Genomic DNA, 21,625 nt, shown 5'->3' with positions numbered 1-21,625 from the left:
ATTTGCTTATGTATACTCATTATTAGCAAGTTCAGGATGAATATAAATCAGCAGAAGGGCATTTTAAAGGTACTGGGTACATCCAACCGTTCCATTAAGGCTTTAAACAGACATGCCTTGGCTTTAACTGACTTAAACAGTGTTAAAATCACTTCCTTTATAATACTTCTATCACCCACAAGTGGCAGCTTCTAGAAAGGGTTCTTATGCAAAAGGTTTATATGAGGAACATGTTTGTGCTAATGGCCTATTACCTCAGGCATATTGTGTTATGGTTTCTTTTTGCAATGCACTGAAGTGAACACTAAACAGGTTTTGGTCTGTATATCTGGGGTTGGGGGAAGAAAGGTATTTAAGTGAATATGTAATTGGCTTTTTACCTAAAGTGGTATTTAAAAGAATAAAAACCACTGCTTTTGTATATAGTACACACTTTGCTTTCTGTAGTTTACATCATTAAAGCTTATTGTTTATTGAAACCACAACATCTCCAAAGCCAGTTTGATAGGATTTAGGAGGATTTTTTTATTCATTAAACAACAAATGGATAAACTGATAATTTAGTCTGACAACAGCAGCACAGTTGAAGCTTTCAGAAGAATCAGTTAAATGTATAAAATTATACCCAGCAATCACTACAGACCTTCATTTTTTGACAAGATTTGTTCTAGGTACAGATGACCGTAAACTACCGACCGCTGAGAAAATTATAAGAAGCTGCTGCATATTATGTTTCAAAAAGCCTTTAAGTACTTTGTCTGTGCAGGCTAAACCTTACCAATCCCCCTTGTTTTTCACAAACTTCCTCCTCGCTGCCCACTTTTCTTTCTATTTTATTTAATGTGGGTAGTGTTATTGTAGCTGTGTTGGTCTCAGGATATGAGAGACAAGGCGGGTGAGATAATATCTTTTATTGGACCAACTTCTCTTGGTGAGAGAGACAAGAGCTCCATGTAAGCTCGAAAGCTTGTCTCTCACCAAAGAAGCTGGCCCACTAAAAGATATTACCTCATGCACCTTGTCTATCTGTTTTCTTTAAGTCATTTCATATGTTGGCAATAAAGTACATTTTGAGGGAGTGGTGGTAGGTTCCCCCATACCACTTTTTTGGTGTGTACAAATTTGAACACTGTGGAGGGGAGGGAAAGGTGTCTGTGAAATTAACCAGAAAATGCATTAAGCAAGATGAAAGTGTAATTACAAAAAAAAACACTGATCAACTTTCAACCTCCGTCACTGCTCTTGCAGAGCCAAAGCGGTCTTGATTTGTCAGCAGCAGCAGAGACACAGCATGTTAAGGTAGCAGTTGGCAGAGGGTCTTTCTACAATTGAAACAATATGGTTTGATTGTTTTTTTACATCACCAGGTGGGTTAGAAAACAGTAGTGCAAGAACTATATAGATATATAATTTGTTTAAAACATCAGTTACCTCTATTTAGAGATTTATAGAGAGAAAATACAGCCAGGACAGAAGATGCTAGTGGAAGCAGTCTTGGCTGACAAACAAGCACAAGCTGAACCACAGAAACGTTTCTTCATATGCAGAGAATTTAATCACAAGCAGCAACAAAGAGGCCAAAACAGAGGTGGATGATTAAAAAGAAAATGAGGGCAGGGTTAGGCTTCAGCTAAACTGATCAGTAAAGCTTCTCAGAGAAAGATCACCCCTCTTTAACATTGTCTTTTGTTCTCTGGTAGTGGTTCAGTTAAAACATTTTAGATTTCTAACTTTTAAAATTATGTAAAATAGGATGTTGCACATTTTCACATACTTCAGATTATTTCTTCTCTTGACCCCGCCCCCAAATCAAGGGATATATATAATATCCTCCACACACTTATTTTATGTGCCTGATACATATATCTCACACAACAAGCTCACACATGAGAGCCACTTTTCTCCCACCCATACTCCACAATCCATTCTCTTCACTAATCCTGTACAGATCTGAACAGTGGTACTTTGTATTAACAAGAGCTTGCTATTAAGTTTACAACACTAATGTCATTTATCTGCTTTCAATCCTTATGTCAAAAGTCTTCAATGGATTATTAACTGTTTTCAATTTGTTTCTCCCTCATGTCTATGACTGACTTTAATTTACAAAAGTGACCGCCTACTGAGCATTTCAAAAAATGCTCCCCTGACTTTTCCCAGTATAAACTAATGCTCTTAATAATACTTTGCACATATACCTCTTGGCATCTGAAGAGCCAAAAATGCTTTACAAAAGCAGTGTAAATATTACCCCATTTTACAGATGGGACAACTGAGGCACAGATAAGTTGAGTGACTTGCCCACGGTCACAGCAAGTCAAGGACAGAACCCAGGTTTCTTAATTCCCATCCCTTGCCCTGACTCTAATAGATTGGAGATTCGCAAACTGTGGTCTGTGAAGAGCTAGCAAGTCATTCTTGTTTCTAGCTTGAAAGTAACAAAACAGGTTGGAGTGGGGACGTGGAGGAAGGAACAACAGGAGACTGATTTATGTTTTTCTAAAAAGGCAAAAAGACTTATTACTACTGAAGCAAATATGTAAATACCTTCCTAATATGACCCTTCTATGTAAGCAAGTGCTGTAGTCACTACAGAGGTATTATGTAATTGTGAATGGGAGTGGAAGAGGTAGATTGGGATCACAAATGGGAGATTTGTGATCCCACGTCACAATCTCTCAATTAAGATGTGGTCTGTACTCTGAAAATTTTGAGAAACTTTGAATGGGACTGTTTTCTCTGACTAGAATGAACTATGATATTAGTGACCATTCATTTCCTCCATGTTCTAGATCAGTGAAAGTTAAGTTTTGTGACTAGCCCTTAGTTTTAATCTGGGTTCATATCCATACCAAAAAGCCACATTATTATAAAGCTAAATCTCTCGTAGAAGGACAAATTTGGAAATTCAGATATCAGGATTAAAAATCCATCTCCAAATCAATCCATTGTGTAGTCTACTCAGAACTCACACAATAGATACTAAGGAATCTCCTCCCCTCCACCATGGGGACCACAGAAAGAGATAGAGGAGCTCAGGACAGCATTGCAACCATAAATCAAACCAACAGAGGGAACACAAAGATCTTTGATGTACCTTGTGTAAAAGATTCTTAGTGGAAAGAAAACCCAAATTTCATGGCCTCATACGAGACAGTCATTTAAACACAGGCTATTTTCCTGGTGAGCTTTAATAGTGCCAAAGAGGAAAGGATTGACTCTGCATTTAGCCCATTTGTTACATGTTATCCCTTCATAGTTCTCACCTCAGCCTAACTGGTCATTAAGCTCTGCCCGGAATATGAATACTTAGGGGCCTGCTGCTGAGGCAACAGTCTCTTGGCTTTAAAATGTAGCTCCATCTACATTAGGAGATGGACTTGCTCCTGATTGTGATTGCCAGGAAAGGGGCCCCACCACTCTTACCAGGTGTTGAAGATTATTTAATTGCCAGCGTAGGCAGGACAGAATTTTTTGACACAATCGGAAACAGTACAATTGGTACGTGGATGAATGTGATATTTCTTGTTTTCTGTAATGATATTTAAAAGTATTGTCCCATCTACGTCAGTGTTTAAATTGTCTTCTTCAACCGCCACCAAGGGTAGTTGTCAGCAACAAGTCACTTTCCTACTGTCAGCCAAAAGGGTCTTTTCCCTAATGTGTACAGACCCTATAACTAAGCTGTTCTTGATGCCTTCTAACCTCATCATTTTGGAACAAGTCACTTAGGACACAGCCACACAACTCTCCACGAAAAGTTAGGGTTAAGTATTGATGCAAAAAACCAAACCACCACAAAATAACCCCTCAAAAAACAAACCTCAAAGCCTAAGAAATTTGATCTTACAAAAGATCTCTAAACAAGAGCAGAAGTCACTTTTCCAAATTAAACAACTTCAGAATATATATATGTTACAAGATACCCAAAGGCACTGGTTTGCATTAGGGCCTAATTTCCAGCTAATTTAAAAATAAAACAAAACTTATTTTGAACATCTAGCAGCACAAAAGCAGCACCCAAAATCATTCACTTTTGTACCTTCTATAATATATCCCAAACCAGCCAGGCATGTTTTTCAAAAATTTGTAATAAAATAAAAGTGCTCTTGGAGGAGATCTATACAATTAAACAGCTGAGGTTTAACCCCTGAAAAATAGAGGCTTATAACACAAGTGCTGATAGACCGTTAACCATAGCATTGCTTGCAGTGGTTGCTGCTAGAATTATTTTCTTTTAAATAGTTGTAATGTAAGTAGTATTTTAAGCTCTTAACTGTAGCATAATGGTTGGGATTTGCTCTTTAATTCTTTTTTACTAGAAAGTTACAGCTAATTTAAAATAGCTGGTAGATACAGAAAGCATAAATATACAATAAGTTTAGACAGTGATTGTACTAAATGCAACAATACAAAGAAGCAAACAGGAACACAAATGGTAACACAATAAAACTGTATTACATTTGTGCTTCAAATATTACAATACATTATGTACAATAGTCCAAAATAAACATCTCATGCCAAATGACACAAAAAGGGAAAAAAAAAAAAACAATAGCAAGCCCCCCAAAATAAAATAAAATAAAAATCCAGCAGTATGTACAGTTTACCTTTTTAATAAACATTCAACTCTGAACTGGAGCAATTTTCACTACATACATATGCAGTCCGCCTTTTATTCCACGCGACCATCCTGTCTCTCTATATCTACGCTATTCAGTAGGATCCTGTGTCATTTCTTATATACATGTTGAGCAAAAAAGATAAAAGAACATAGTGCTTTATATTCTTAACGACGTGGCGGCAGATCAGCGAACCTGGGGTGCGTAACCTTCTTTCATTAAACCCTCCTCATAATCTGTCTGGCACAGAATCATGTTGTTCTTTAGGAAAAATTTGTCTCCAACACAAAATCTGAAAATACAACAAAGAAAAGAAAAGGTAGTTTTACAATGGAACAATGTGCTCTTAAATCTAAAAAGTTGTACTGTAAGTGTTCGTAATTTTGTTGTACGGCCGATGCGGCATACATTTATTGTGTCTAGTGCAACGTTCTGCAAAACAGTGCTTGAAAGCCCAGCTTTGGATTTGTGCTAAATATATTCTTTGCTTTCAATAAAATTTGGTGCATAAGAGTGTTTTTTGGTCCCTCAACCAAAGGCTTGACTGAAAGCCCACTGAAGTCTATGAGAGCCTTAGGTCAGGTCACACCTGCACAGATAAAACAGGATAATATCCAAGACCACGGGCTGAACGCAAAGTTAGTCTAATTCTTTACACAAATCAGAGAAAGGATGATATCATCATATGCTGTTGAATGCTTAACACATGGTTATGTATTACACAAATAGTAAATTATCATACTATATTCCAGCTGAACGTTCTTGCCAATAGCCACTAAATTCCAATGTCCTTTGAATCAAAACATTTTAATGTGTGTGTATATATAAGTACATCTATATATGTTTGTGTGTATACACACACACACGTAAGCATATGTAGACACACACATAAATAGGTTTACCTGTAGGACTCAACTGTACATTTAATTACTAAATAGCTGTAATTTCTTCCCACTTTGTGATACATCAGTCTACATATCCCAGTTTTCTAGTAAATGTTGCACAACTTCGTTGCCAAGAAAATAGTATTTTGTATTTTATTGTCTCAGAGGAGTAGAAAGCATGTTTACTCAACTATCTAGTTTCAAACTTAAGTAATTTCAATCTAAGAGATACGTGCATGATTATCAGGCTACTTATAAAAACAAAGAAGTGCTTTTTAACACATCTAGTGAACAACAAGGAGGGGCCTAGTATACAGAAAAAGTTTCATTAATGACCGATTTTGCAGCAGGATTATATTCCTTTGTTTACGGCAAACTCTCCAGCTATAAAACATATCAGGAGTCCTTGCTTGCAGCATTCCAATTAAACTAAAGAGAGTAACCCAAATGAACCCCTTTGCATTGATGTGGATAAATGAAACCAGTTTCCATCAGCTAATTATGCATCTTACTATATAAAGTATTGTTTCATGTGTAACAGATTATAATGTTCTTTCCTGTATAATTTCCAAATGGGGACATCTTGGACACAATTAGGGTCAGAAATGAATGCTTGTGTTGTTTACGGTACATTTAACAACAGAGTAGCTATGGGAATAGCTGTATATGTATTTAATTGTAACAATTTAACCTTCAAATAGTGGTGCGTGCTGTAGTTGACCCAGTAAAACTTTGTATAATTACAGAAGGTGACCCTCATGACCTTTGCTAGTGGTCTCTCTTTATCAGATAGTCAATTTCTAATGATGTTCAAGCAGAAATCTTGGTGAATTGTCACAGATTAAATTGTGTATTGAAAGCAGCCCTTTAATGTTTTGTGAAGTTGGCGGTTTAAATGAGTAGCAGTTGGACTGATTTACATTTGTAAAGACTGGAATGCTAGACAAACAGTGAACCCATTTATTTTCCAACTGGGTAGCTTTGGAAATTTATCCTTATGCTAGCTAAACAGATAGAGAGAAAACAGTGCAATAAAAATGTGGATTGAAAAGAATTAGCTTTGCTCTTAAAGGAAAATTGGTTTGTCTATTTGTGGATTTTTTTCCTCTAGGATTACTGCTCGCTGCAGATGATGATTGAAAATACAGATTATGGAATGATCCTGAAATCTTTAAGTTATTTATGGTCAAGCCTATTTTATACAATTTACAGGTTTCCCCCAAACCCGCTATATGGGCTGTAAGCACCAGAAAAAATATTCTGAGTCGATATATTGAAAAGGAGTTTTATTGAAATGAACTAGTTCTCTTCAGGTTACTCTTGATTCTTCAAATATTCCCAAAATCAAACTGAACCCTAGTCTATCTTTTTGCCTGAAAAGTGGATGGATGTAACTGCAGCTCCCCAGATTAGATACAGAAGTCATACATAGGTTGCCTTTTCACATACACGTTCATTTTCCAGAAAAAAAGCATGTTTGACTTTAAATACAAAATTATTAATTTATATTTTCTATTGCATGAGTATTTGCACTGGATGATAAAATAAAGAAGACACTGAAAACAATATCCGAGTGTGACGAATATATGACAATTGATGTTGATGGGGACAGGTCGCAGGAACTCGGTACAGAAAATGCAGGCTCCTAGTATTTGAAGAATATGAGTAAGCAGCAGGCTGTCACTCTTTGCGGGCCAGCCACTAGAGGGAGACATGATTACATCTGCTTGTCTAGCAGAATGCACTAAATCATTCAAATACTACTCTGGGGTCCCAGGGTAACAGAAGGATTATTTCCAGAATCAAACAGTTAGGAAGGAGAAAACAAAATGAAAGGAGAAAACAAACCCAGGGATAACTTGATTAAAATGTTTAAAATACATCATGAAGCAAAACTAACTTAAGCTGCAAAGCTTTTGATTTTTTTTTCTTTAAATGTTTGCTTCTTTCCTTCCAAGATGACAAAATCCTGTGTCACTATTTTATTTAATCTTTCAGCCCTAAAGACCTACCTTACCCGCCAACCTTATAATCTGCAGGGAGTGCACTGTCCTATTCTAGAAAGGAGCAGGGACATTTACACAAACTGCAGATTTGTTCCCATCACATTTTGCTTTTGCAATGTTATCTCCTTGACCTTAGTTAGGTGCCTACATACCTTTTGAAAATCTGGGCCTATGTGTACCATGTTAATCATATAGTTTTTTTTACGATTTCATATTTATACTCTTGAAGAGCATTCAGTAATTTTAAATACTAAGGCCCAAATTCTGTGCTGACTTACATGCTGTGGAACCTCAGTGACTAAATCATGTTTTCAGGGGCAAGGGCTAGTCTTGAATTTTCCCTTCAATATTATATCTGTGAACTGTATTTTGGTGACAACAGACTATCACCAAATGGAAGCTCAACTGACATTCAATGACACTTTGTACTAATACACTAGTAGGATATGAAAAGACTAATCGGTGGAGATAAGGTAAAAATCTCTTATCTCTCTTCCCCCCCACCATGTTCCCAAACTGCTGATCTTATTTGACCCTCAAAAATAGGTTTGGTATCTTCTAGTTGAAACCGGACTGGAACAAAGTGCCAAAATCTCGTTAAATTTTCAGACCTATGGTTTAGCTAGATCAGCTAAGCATCTGAAGCCCCACATTTTGGAGATTCATTCATTCCTAGATGGGATTACATTATTTCCACTTTCATAGGACTCAACAGAAAGCATTCACATCTCCCTTTGGAAAAGAGGGGAAGGAGAAAGGGTGGAAATGGACTGCTGGTAAAGCAAAGGGTTTCTCCATTAATTGGTGTCTGCAAAATGAGGTAAGATGTTTACTTCATCTCTGGCTATGTCTGGCAGATGGTAGTGGCTGGTGCTGTGCAACGTTTCTTTTCTAGAATCTGTGTACGTTTCACCTAATAAGCATGCAAAGGTGGGCAGGAAAATATAGTTTAGGCAGAACTAACATGACAGATTGGACTTACTGGCCATAAATTGACGATAATACTTTTGACATGTCTGTGATATTAGTGGAATGACCAATATAATTAACCTCCATCCTAAAACGCCTGTCATATTTTAAAATGGTAAAAAGAATGCCATTTATATCATAAAATGACCTCTGTTACCCCCTTGTTTGGAAACCGATGACATGCCTGGATCATCACAAGAAGTATAAAACTTGCATTCCAAGAAACAGCCATTTCATTTTCCAGAGCTGAGAGCTAAAGGGATCTCACAATTACCTGCCACCTGTACTGTAGCAGTCAATACAGGGTTCATGACAAGGCAGTGGGGACTTCTTAGGAGAAGGTAAGAAAAATGGCTTGGAACCAAGATGGCTCTGTTCACAGCGCCTCTGCTGCTGTGGCGCAAAGTACGAAACAGACTGTGGAAGCATTTAATAGGTTTATTCTAGGATCGGCAGCCATATGATCTCTCCATTAAGATACAAAACACCCTTAAACTTTTCCTTGCAGCCAATTACAGTTAGTCCCTTATTCTCCTCCCTCCCAATTTTTGTAAACGTTAATTGATCTGTCAGTGTATCTCTGATTAGTGCTTATGCACACATTTCAATAGAATAGTTTTTATTTTACCTCATAGTTCATTAATATATACCTATGGTTTGCTAATTTTAGGGTCCTGTCAAAAGACCTAAATGTCTAATCAAAGGCTAATACTGGCATTACATGCTTTCCTTGATAAGAATTGGTACAATATATATATCACATCACTCACTGCAGCCCAATAAAGCACACCTCTTTTTGCTATGCTTTTCAAAGATTATTAAAAGTTTGGTATGGAAAATCTTAAATTCATAAAAACACAAAAATGGCCATACAGGGTCAGACCAGTGGTCCATCTAGCCAAGTATCCTATCTTCCACCAGTGGCCCATGCCAGCTGCTTCAGAGGGAATGAAGAGAACATGGCACTTACTGAGTGATTCATCCTGTCATCCAGTCCCAGCTTCTGGCAATCAGAGGTTTAGGGTCACCCAGAGCATAGGGTTGGATCCGTGACCATCTTGGCTGATAGCAGTTGACAGACCTAGTCTCCATCAATTTATCCATTTCTTTTTTTGAAACCGGTTATACTTTTGGCCTTCACAACATTCCCTGGCAACAAGTTCCTCAGGTTGACTATGCACTGTGCGAGGAAGTACTTCCTTATGTTTGTTTTTAAATCTGCTGTCTGTAAATTTCACTGGGCGACCACTGATTCTTCATTACGTGAAGGGGCAAATAACACTTCCTTATTCACTTTCTCCACACCATTAATTATTTTATAAACCTCTATCATATCTGCCCTTAGTCTCCTCTTTTTCTAAAGCTGAACAGTCCCGGTCTTTTTAATCTCTCCTCACATGGAAGTTGTTCCATACCTGTAATCATTCTTGTTGCCCTTCTCTGTACTTTTTCCAATTCTAATATATCTTTTTTTGAGATGGGGAAATCAGAACTGCTCCGAGTATTCAAGGTATAGGTATACCACGGATTTATATAGTGGCATTATGATATTTTCTGTGTTATTCTCTATCCCTCTCCAAATGGTTCCCAATGTTCTTTTCTGTTAGGTTTCTTTCTTTCTTTCTTTCTTTTTTTTTTTTGGCCTGCTTCTGCACATTGTTTTCAGAGAACTATCCATGATGAATCATGATCCGTTTGTAACTTTTTTTGCCACTGCTTTGCTTTGGACTTAACTATCTCGAGTAATTTTGCAAATTCTGCAAACTTTGCCACCTCATTGTTTACCCCCTTTTCAGATCATTTATGAACATGCTGAACAGACTGTCCCAGTACAGTTCCTTGGGAGACCCTACTATTTACTTCTCTCCACTGTGGAAACTGATTCGTACCCTTTCCCCCGTATCTTTTATCCAGTTACTGATCCACAAGAGAACCTTCCCTCAAGACTGCCTACTTTGCTTAAGAGCCTTTGGGGTGAGACCTTGTCAAAGCTTTTCTGAAAGTCCAAGTATATTAGATCAGCTGGATCACCCTTGTCCATGTGCTTGTTGAAAACCTAGAAGAATTCTAACAGCGTGGAGAGGCATGACTTCCCTTTACAAATGCTGTGTTAACTCTTCCCCAACAAATTGTGTTCATCTGTATATCTGATAATTCTGCTCTTTACTATAGTAAAATTTGCCTGGTATTGAAGCTAGACTTACTGGCCTGTAATTACCAGGATCACCTCTGGAGACTTTTTTTAAAAACTCAGCATTACATTAGCTACCAGACATCTGGTACAGAGGCTGATTTAAATGATAGGTTACATACCACAGTTAGTAGTTCTGCAATTTCATATTTGAGTTCCTTCAAAACTCTTGCATGAATACCATCTGGTCCTGTTATTTACTACTATTTACGGGGGGAGGGATAACTCAGTGGTTTGAGCATTGGCCTGCTAAACCCAGGGTTGTGAGTTCAATCCTTGAGGGAGCCATTTACGGATCTGGGACAAAAATTGAGGATTGGTCCTGCTTTGACCAGGGGGTTGGACTGGATGATCTCCTGAGGTCCCTTCCAACCCTGATATTCTATGATTCTATGAATTTATCAATTTGTTCAAAAATCTCCTCTACTATTGACACTTCAATCTGGGATAGTTCCTCAGATTTGTCACTTAAAAAGGATGGCTCAGGTGTGGGAATCTCCCTCACATCCTGTGCAATGAAGACTGATGTCAAGAATTCATTTAGCTTCTCCTCCACAATGGTCTTGTCTTCCTTGAGTGCTCCTTTAGCACCTCAATTATCCAGTTGCTACACTGATTGTTTTGCAGGCCTCCTGTTTCTGATGTACTTAAATATTTTTGCTGTTACTTTTCATGTCCTTTTGCTAGTTGCTCTTCAAATTCTTTTTTGGCCTGCCTAATTATATTTTTACACTTGACTTTCCTCAGTAAGATTTGACTTCCAATTTTTAAAGGATGTCCTTCTGCATCTAAAAGACTGTTGTACTCTAATTGTTTAGCCATTGTGGCTTTTTTGTTTTTGGTCCTCTTACTGATTTATTTAATTTGGGGGTATACATTTAGTTTGAGCCTCTATTCTGGTGTTTTTAAATAGTTTTCATGCAGCTTGCAGGCATTTCATTCTTGTGATTGTTCCTTTTAATTTCAGATTAACCAGGACGAGCTGATCCAAGAAGCAGTCATTAATGGTGTCCAGAAATTTGATCTCTGCATCCCATCCTGACATGCCATGTACTCAGTAAATACTGGGATAGTTGAAATCCCCCATTATTATTATTGGGTTTTCTGGTTTTGTAATCGCCCCTGAGCATTTCACAATCACCATCACCATCCTGGTCAGGTAGTACATTCCTACTTCTAGTCTTTTTATTCAAGCATGGGATTTCTATCCACAGGTATTAAACTATCAGAGGGGTAGCCGTGTTAGTCTGGATCTGTAAAAGCGGCAAAGAGTCCCGTGGCACCTTATAGACTAACAGACCTATTGGAACATAAGCTTTCGTGGGAGCATAAGCTTTTCGTGGGATGCATCCGACGAAGTGGGTATTCACCCATGAAAGCTTATGCTCCAATATATCTGTTAGTCTAGAAGGTGCCACAGGACTCTTTGCCGCTTTTACAGGTATTAAACTGTATTCTAAAATAGTTGATGAATAACCTCACCATTCAGATCTTGTAGGAATCTAATGCTAGAGTTAAACATATACAAATCTAATATTATCATCCACATAAAATTATGTCTGCTAAAGAATAAAACAATTTTGTCATGTAGTGTAGGCCTTCTATATTTTTACAGGATGCCAGATGAAAGTGTTTCTAGACTGGGACTGGGACTGGAATGAAAGTTTGGCCAGACAAACTAAAGCCCAGTTGTTAAGATAAGGCGTATTTCCAAGAAAGAATAAAAGGAGAGAAGACAAGGTTTAATGTTCCTCGATGGTGGTGGTCAGATGGGAGTTTTAAACCATAGCCCAAATTGGTCCAGCAAGGTGGAGAGGAATTATCTAGGAGGTGATGAATGGGGTGGAGCCTATTGGGTCAGGCTGCTAGAAAATGAGACGAAAGAGGAAAAGGAGGAAGACATGCTCTGGGATGTATACGAACTGAATGCTGAGTGAGATCGGCAAGTTTAGCCCGGGGGGTCAAGCACGGACATGGATGAACCCAGGATGTAAGATTTTCTATTTAAACTTCAGTTACCACATACTCTCTTTCTGCACACTTGTCAGAGTTTGAGAGAACATTAATCTGCAACATCAATCTTCGTCAGTTATTTATTTTAATTTGTTTTCTGTTTTCCATTATGACAATATTTGTTCTCTAGAAGCTACCCTGGATCAGCTGATGGGTTTGAGGCTATTGCTGAGAGAAGGAAAAGGATTTTTCTACTTGGGAGAAGAGGTTGAAAATGGTTGTGGGGAGCAAAGGGCAGCATCTGAACCATGTAAGTGACTACATCATAGTGACCACCACAGAATTCTTAGGGGAGGAAAGGTACCAAGAATTAGCTCTCTGGTATGAAACTTCAGAAAGATGAATTTTTTAAAAAAATAGAGGAAACTAGTCACAGCAACCCAACGGTCAAAGGTGAAAAAAATAAAATTAAAATCTTCAGACCCAGAATGGAGATTACTTAGGCATACCATAAGAGACATACAGGAAACATCCATACCTCTCAAAAAATAAAAAGTAGCAAAGGCAGGAAGGAAAATGAAAGGAGAAATGGCAAGGTAAAAGATAGTTTGAATCAAACTTATCCTTCAAACTATGAAGATCTAGCTTAAGTGAAGTCAATAAAAACAAATAAGTAAAATAAATGGTAGTTCTCCTATCTAAGCGTGAATTTAGGGCCTGATCTAAAATATACTGAATCTAAGGGAGTCTTTCTATGTCTTCAATAAGCTTTGAATCAGGCCCTTGAAGAGAGAATAGTGAAGATATAAAAGCACCTAACAAGAATATATGGTCAAGCAGCCGAATTGCTGGGTCTTGTCCCTGGATGAGCTGGTCCCTAAGAGGGCTGGGACCCTGTGTCAGGCTTATCCTCCCTCCCCCAAAAAAGGGTCATGTGATGGAGAACATGTGTCTAAGAACCAGGCCTGCTGGGAGATATGATGGCAGCCCACGTTAAGTCACAACAGAGACTCCAGGGAGAGCCGACCGGGCTGTGCACGCTCCATTAAAGTGCAGGAAGAACAGCCAGGAAAGGGCCAGTGAGGAGGACTAGGCTAAGTGACTCTCCAGAGTTCGTAAGAAGAGAGCCTGGGAAACAGACATGCAGAAAGCAGGAGTCTGCTTGAGGCAAGCCTGCACTCAGGGCATGAGCCAACCAGGAAAGATTTTGTGGGTGTTTTGACTTTTATGTTAATAAACCAGACTTCCAAAAGGGGAGAGCTATTGAGAAAACACATTGCAGGATGAAGTCTAAGTTGTTTAACCTGGGGAAGAAGGGGAAACTGAGTCAGGGCCCAGTGACACACTGGGTAGAACCCTGGTGGAGGTCTGATGGACTACCAGAAAATAAAGGGAACAGTTAAGGAGAATAAGGATATTGCAGATGAGTTAAATTGTTTCTTCACATCACTTTTTGGCACAGAGGATATTGTAGGAGAGACCTACTGTAGTCTTCTCAAGTAGTAAAGATGTATTTGAGTGTTAAAGAGAAGATGTTGGAATAAACTGACAAATTAAAGATCAACCAGGACTACATTGTATAAAGCCAAAGAATTTAGGAATGAAGTGAGTGCCAAAAAATAATACTAATAATAATGAATGCCTTGACATGGAAATTAGCTACCTGAGCATAGCAAACATTGTACCTATTCTTAATGTCCCTTAGCACAGAAAAAACTTAACACCAGATTGCACCAAGGATCCACAGAATGTGGCTTAGTCTATTCATTAACGACCTGCAGAAGAGGATGAACAGTCAACCTACATTTGCAGATGACACAAAATTATTTAGGTTAGTTAAAGCTAAGGAAGACTGAGGAACTTCAGACAGACCTGACAAAGCTAAGCAAGCAGATGAAATTCAATGTTAACTAATGCAAATTTAAAGAAATAATTTAATCCACTCACCAACATTGCTGGGTTTTAAATTAACTATATTCACTTAGGAAAAAGACCTGTTAACAGCTAACAGCTTAATGGGAACCTCTTCCCAGTGCACAGCAGTAGCTGAACAATTAAAATGTTAGCAATATACCATTCTTCATATGTGCTATTAGTTATGTTCCAAGAGCACTCCAAATATGCTAAAGTCTGCCCTAAAGACGCAGACCCTGCCCGAAAGAGTTTACAATTAAAAGGGACAAAAACAGAGAGTGGGGAAAGGGATCTAATATATAAGCCGAGAGATAGTTGGCATGTTTTGTTAGCTCAATGTGTACGTGTGTGTGTTTAAAGAAAATATTGATCTCAACTCATTTCATGTAGGGATAGTAGTAGAAATGGGTCTTACTTGAATGAGAACAGTGGGTTTAGTGAGTCAGCTCAGGAATGATATTTCATACACAGGAGGCAAGCATAGGAAAAGGGAGAGAAGTATAATGGCTTTGTTGGCACAGAGCACATCTGTACAATTTATGAATTGTGTGAGATTATGAACTCTGTGTGTATCTTCACCAAGATACAAACTCCATTTTGAATGTGGGGCAAGCTGCTTTCTCTTTTGCCTTTTTACCTCCATATCGTACTGAAATTCCAACAGAGACTAATACAGGGCTGACTATAGAGGGTTGTTAACTGGGGATGTTCCTCTATTTAAATACAACCATCCTAGAAAATAGACTGGCTCCCACCCAGAAGAACTCATTTGTCAGGGGAGAGGTCACCTGGCAGGGGTCTAGGATCACCTGAGGAGGCTGATCTGGGAGTGGGAGTCACCTGACAAAGGGACTGGAAGGTTATAAAAAGGACAGGAGCTGATCTCTTTGGTGTCTTTGGCCATTTTCACCAACTCAAACAGAGAAAAGCTGCTGCAGCAACCTGATGGGATGAAGCGGAGGAAACCCTGCGTACTTGAACTCAGAAAGTCCCCTAAGGACCATTCAGGATGTATTTTTTCTTATGTGATCAGTACTCTCTGTGCTTTATCTGTTAAGAAAAGAGCAATGGTGGCTCAGACTCTCATGCAAAGTCGGTCTCTGTGTGTTAAGCATTACACCCACCACATGACTCTTTGAGGATGGAGTTTTGGGAGAGGATGCGTTTAAGCTAACGGGGCTATGGGTGGAGCCTGAGGAGTCAGCTCTGGTTCTAGTGGCTGGGCAGGGAACCATGTAATCACAATTCTCAGGTGGGGATATTAGACACAGGGTCTGCACCCCGAGAAGGAGCTCAGCGACTCCAACAGAGCAGCAATGCCTGGACTGTGTTCAAACTCCTGTAGCTTAAAACACACATGGTGTCAGTGGCTGGATCCCCTCAAACCAGTCTGGTGAGTGACCAAGAGGGGGTGCTTCACTACAGTTGTGACACACCCTCACCTGAAATTTGGTGTTTAAAGATGAGACAGAGGAAATATAAGGGGTTCTGAGATGGGCAGTGAAAATTATTGGAGATATGGAGATTGAAAAGAGGAAGAGGAGACAATGAAGCGTGATGATAAAGGTATACAAAATAACGAATGGTATCAGGAGGTCAATCCAGCACACCTTAACATAATACAAGAATGCAAGGAAATTGAAAAGAAATAAAATAACATTGATGTGATTCCTTTAATATGAAATACATAAGCAGCAGAACTCATTGCCACAAGATATCATTCAAGAGTTTAGTGGGATTAGAAATGTGTATGGATAATATCATAGAATATCAGGGTTGGAAGGGACCTCAGGAGGTCATCTAGTCCAACCCGCTGCTCAAAGCAGGACCAATCCCCAATTTTTGCCCCAGATCCCTAAATGGCCCCCTCAAGGATTGAACTCACAACCCTGGGTTTAGCAGGCCAGTGCTCAAACCACTGAGATATGCACATCTACAAATTAGAATTTATAAAAAAATAAAAAAGAGGTACAAATCATCATCCTTAAGATAGTCACAAATGTCAGGTGGTGAGGAACAAACATACTCTATGGGTAAGTTATTTTGTTGTTGTCCATTATTATTAAATATTTATATTACAATAGTACCCATAGACCACTATCAGGATTGTGCCCCATTGTGTTGTGAGGTTACAATATATGGAATTCTTCAAAATATCTTGGTACTGGCCACTGCTTTGACTAGATGGACCATGTGCCCACCAGGGATGGCAATCCATATGTTCTTAATCTAAGGCATGGATCAAGGATCCTTGATCCTTCTCATAAGACCTTCTACTTATGAGCAGAGGCGCTGGAACAATTTTTATAGTGGGGGATGCTGAGAGCCATTGAACCAAACCGTAAACCCTGTATATGATGGAAAACACTTCAAGCCCAGGGATGCTGCAGCACCCTCAACACCCCTAGTTCCAGCACCTATGCTTATGAGTATCAGCACTCAGGCCTGCAGCTTGCCCAAAGCACAGGAAAAGCCTAACCCCCCGCCCCCCCAGATTGGAGGCTTAGAGATGACAGACCCACAACAACAACAACAAAGTGGATCCAAAAATATTACACCCCCCACTAAAACTCTTCATTTAAAAACCAGCAGGTAATATTCCTAATAGGAACCTAAATTGTCCAAGATCACCACTCTGATGCTTTTCATACTACGAAGACACACATTAGTTCACATTTATGGCAATAGGAAAATGATTATAATGATTATTGTTAATGTTTTGGGGGGTTATTTGGGGGGTTAAATTAAAATATACCACGTAAGTTGGAATCTTTTGTATTCAGGGTAACAAAAATTGTCTGCTTTGCTTGACTGATGAAGATTAGCTGACTTCTTGCATTAAAGAAGTTTGTCTTATATGGGCTGAAGTGACAAGACAATAACTAAGTGCTAATTGTGCATAACCAACACTAAAGATATGCAGCCCCATTATGGCATGTAATAAATGAAGCGAACAACAGAAATATATTAGGCACTTTAATAATGATACTAGAACAGTGGTTTGCAGCACTAGGGATGTGAAAGTTTTAGAATCTGAATTTAGGAGTGCGTGTGTCTTTCTTCAGTGGGTTCTACTGGTAGGGTAGACATTATTTCGAATACAGCCTTTTAGTTCTGTAGCAAGGTAAAATTGATACAGGATCTGTAAATAGCATTACAACCTATAATTACTTTGCATTATTATATCATTTAAGCTGCGGTTATTATTTGTCTGATATTTTAATTTCCATGCAACATGATGAAAAAGGTCAATTTAGCTTTTTTAGAGTGTAATTGTACGGTGCTGTACTTATTAGCAGTTGTACATTTTATGTTGCTCTGGGGATGTTGATTTTTAAATTACTACAATGCTATAGAATAATACACTGCAGTACAGGGTAAGTTAGCATGGCTTATTTAGGGCTAGATTTACATTTGGTGAATATCACATTAGAATATTATTGTAGTAATTTTTAGTTACTACCTAAGAAAGTTGTATCCTGAGTATTCTTCTTATGCAAATGTAAAAGAAATGTAAACTGTAAAATGTGATACTAAATGTAGGATTATATAATAATTGAGGCAGTGTAATATGTACATAAATTAGTACACGTGAATCAGTTCTTTAATTTCCAGCGGTGACATCCTGGCCCCATGGAAGTCAATGGCGAAATCCCTATTGACTTCCATGGGGCCAAGATTCCACCGCAATGACATAGGTTGAGATTTTCAAAGCACAGTATAGGATTTAGCTGCCCACTCTGAATGAAATGACTGGGAACTGTGTGACCAAATATCCTAATGGACTTTAAAAATCTCAACCATTGTGATTTTGCAGTTTTAAACCCCGATCCTGCAACATGTTCCACCTGGATGAATGTCAGTGGGGCTCTAAGTAGCTGCAGGCACATGCTCACACAGAACAAGTTTTGCAGGATTGGGGCCTTGGAGTGTTTATAATGTCACAAGAACGTGGTACATGATTCCAATACTGATTTACAAAGAACAGTGGAATGCAATGTCATGTAAATTCAAACGATGAGAGTTCTGTCAACAGAAAGAAATAGTATGTATTTTTAAAAGAAATTCAACTGACAAAACTGAGGATTTTTAAATAAAATTAACATAATAATGATAAATGGTACTGCTTTGCACTTTTCTACAGCAGAGGATCTTGGAGCACTTTATAAATATTAATTAATTAAGCTTGACAGGCACCCTTGTGAGTGAGCAGAAGTATCATTATCCTTGTTTACTGATGAGGGAACTGAGGCACAAAAAGTTTAAGTGACTTGCCCAAGGTCACACAGGTTGTCGGTGGCAATACTGAGAAAAGAATCCAGGTGTGACTTTCAGCCTTGTATTTCAACCCCTAGAGAATGCTTTCTCTCCATTAAACAAAAATATATACATCAGGGCTCAGTTAGTTTTAGCCTATGGAATTAAACCAAGAAGTCCTCTTACCTCTGATTACAAAGTTGACATGCAAAGCAGTCCAGGTGGTAAACATTTTCCTTGGCTCTCATCACCATCTCAAAAGCAGGTATGAGCTTACTGCAAGCAGCACAGTTTCCTGTAACACCAAATAACCTGAGGACACACAAAGGGAAGATATTCAAGGATAAGATTAAATGGTAGGGGGAAAAAATTATACCTCCATTTATTTTCTTGGGCTTTATAAAAATCTGTAATTGTCATTCAACTTCCCAGTGTACCATTCTTTGGAAAGGCTGGTATTTAGCAAAACAAGCGCACTCATGAAACAATCCCATTAGAAGCCACTTGCTGATAAAGTGTGAAAGCATTGGGAAGCTCTATAAACCAGTGCCACAATAATTCTGTGCCTTGCAAAGTAATTTTTATGCTGTTTTTATACATAAATATGCTTCTTTGGTACATACGTCACTGACCTTTCTTAATGGAAGAAACATCTTGTTCAAGCAAATGAGGAAATGACAAATACATTAGGAAAGTTACATAACCACATGCAAGCAGAGGTCAACCAGTTTGAAATATGGTAAGAATCTTTCTACTTGGACTGTACTGTAAATAAGAGAGCCACATAACCTTGGCCTCACTGCTATTTATTATTAAAACACACTATAGCTAGAAAAGAAATAACACTTAAAAAAGCCAATATTCTCTACATTTCTGACATCTAGTGCTAAAAGCTTTACCATTATTATTAAAAGAACATTTTATGAACAAGTCATTTAAATCGTCAGAAAGCATTAGCGGTTCACACACCTTACAACCCTTTACCATAGTTATAGCTATGATTATGTTATTCAGGTAGCACATTAAAGTAAATGAGGCTGTAAACTATATATAGCCACATCAGGAGTAGAGGAATAATATATTGTAAGAACAATTTGAAACGTCTGGTAAAAATGCCTAATATATTTTCAAAAAAACATTTTAAAGGATTTCTCTTTGTTAAAGATTTCTTGAAACTTTTCAAATGAGATCACGAGAAAAAAACCTACATGTATGCATGCTTTTGTAACATACGAGGATTATAATGAACAAGAAAAAAAATACTTTAGCTACACACACCAGCAATCTTTGAAACGAAGTTTTATTTAAACTACCTAATAGTTGTGATGGATTATTAAAAGTAATGCTCTGCCTGCGTATAGCAGTTAATGCTGTTTTTAACTATGAAGCAAACTAGATGAAAACGCCACATCTGCCAGTTCTCTTTTTTCCTCAATATCAGGCTGACAGCAGAAAAATATAATGGCTCTCAAGGGAACCACCAAATTAAAAGCAGTTCTAAACTAATGAATTCAAAGGTGCTCTGTATAAAATTCAGTTTGGTAACATAAAAATGAATGTACTTTTTTAATCACATCCTTCCATTTTACTGAATTTCACGAGTTACCAACAAACCTACTTAATTCCAATTCCTTATACCTTCTGCTTCCACTTAAGATGTACTTTTTGCATAAATACATGCATGTACTCTGCTCCTTGAAGTCCTTAGTATCTATGAATCTGTTTATTTTGAAGTTCTGAACCATTTTCCAATGATTGTCTGATGTGCTGGTTACCATTATTTTAAGAAGTTTTTTGAGATAACGAACACCACAGTTTAATCAGCAGCATTGTGTTACTCAGCTCCTATCAGATTATTCAAACCCATGTCAACTTTGTTTCTGTTAACTGTTAAAATTTATGATTAAAATTACATATACACCATGCTTTTTAATCCATGTTCCCTTTGTAAACATTCTATTCCAGCCTTAGGCCTAGCTCTACTGCGGATTTTCTGGGTGGGCTTCACTCAAACCTCAGTGCCTCATCTGTAAAATAGACCTAAAATCTACCTATTTCATAGGAATATTGTGAGGTTTAATACTTTGTGAAGACTGTTAAGATAGTCTGACCAAGGACCCAATTCTGCATTCCTTACACACTCACCTGGAGGTGAATGAGAGTTAGAGGTGTACAAGAAATACAGATCAGATAGCAAAAGGTGCTATGTAAGGGCCATAAGTGTAAAGAATTATGATACCGAACTACGCATTATTAAGAGGTTTCAGAGTAGCAGCCGTGTTAGTCTGTATCCGCAAAAGGAAAAGGAGTACTGTGGCACCTTAGAGACTAACAAATTAATAAGGCCCATTAATAAGGAAGTTATGCTTTAAGTGCCCAATACAGCAAAGCACTTTAGCACACCCTTAACTTTAAGCATATGAATAGTCCCATTCCCCTGAGATCCAATTCAGCGGGAACTCTCAAGACTTCAGTGAGACTACTCACACATTTAAAGTTAAGTGTGTGTTTAACAATTTTGAAGGATTGGGGATTAAGTGCATGTGGTGTTACTATTTACAGTCAAGTCTTTTTTGATATCAAACACTTTTGTGTAAGCCCGAGGTTCACTATAGTTTACACGCTGCAGTGCAACGAAACAATTTGGGACCATCATTTTGCATCCCTACCAATGGAAAATTGCTGGAATTCACTTTGTGTGGGTTTCATTGTACACTCCTTGGTCTAACTGCACCACATGGAAGCTGCTTCACTTTTAAGCACCAGACCTACTTATATATTTCAACTAAGCAAAGGAAAGGAAGCCTACTTTACATGAATTCTCCCCCC

The 21,625-nt window shown here is 38.1% G+C and overlaps 1 protein-coding gene across 10 annotated transcripts in view; it reads right to left on the bottom strand.

Annotated features, from left to right (window-relative positions):
• Positions 1 to 4,435: 4,435 nt before the first annotated feature.
• LMO3 (LIM domain only 3) overlaps positions 4,436 to 21,625 on the bottom strand; it is an 81,008-nt gene continuing 63,818 nt past the window's right edge. For 5 of the 10 annotated variants that reach the window (XM_084637556.1, XM_084637557.1, XM_084637549.1 and 2 more), the window contains 2 exons: positions 18,983 to 19,108; positions 4,436 to 4,914 (listed from right to left, as the gene is read on the bottom strand). In XM_084637556.1, the coding sequence (XP_084493682.1) occupies positions 4,809 to 4,914; positions 18,983 to 19,108 (232 nt within the window). In that variant the 3' untranslated portion in view covers positions 4,436 to 4,808. The remainder of the gene's footprint in view (positions 4,915 to 18,982; positions 19,109 to 21,625) is intronic. The other 5 variants (XM_084637554.1, XM_084637551.1, XM_084637548.1 and 2 more) reach the window with 1 other exon arrangement.

Source organism: Lepidochelys olivacea, assembly GCF_965140295.1.
Source record: "Lepidochelys olivacea isolate rLepOli2 genome assembly, chromosome: 1".
Lineage (NCBI taxonomy): Eukaryota > Metazoa > Chordata > Testudines > Cheloniidae > Lepidochelys > Lepidochelys olivacea.
Note: the sequence above shows the minus strand (reverse complement) of the source record. Positions and strands in the feature narration are given on the sequence as shown.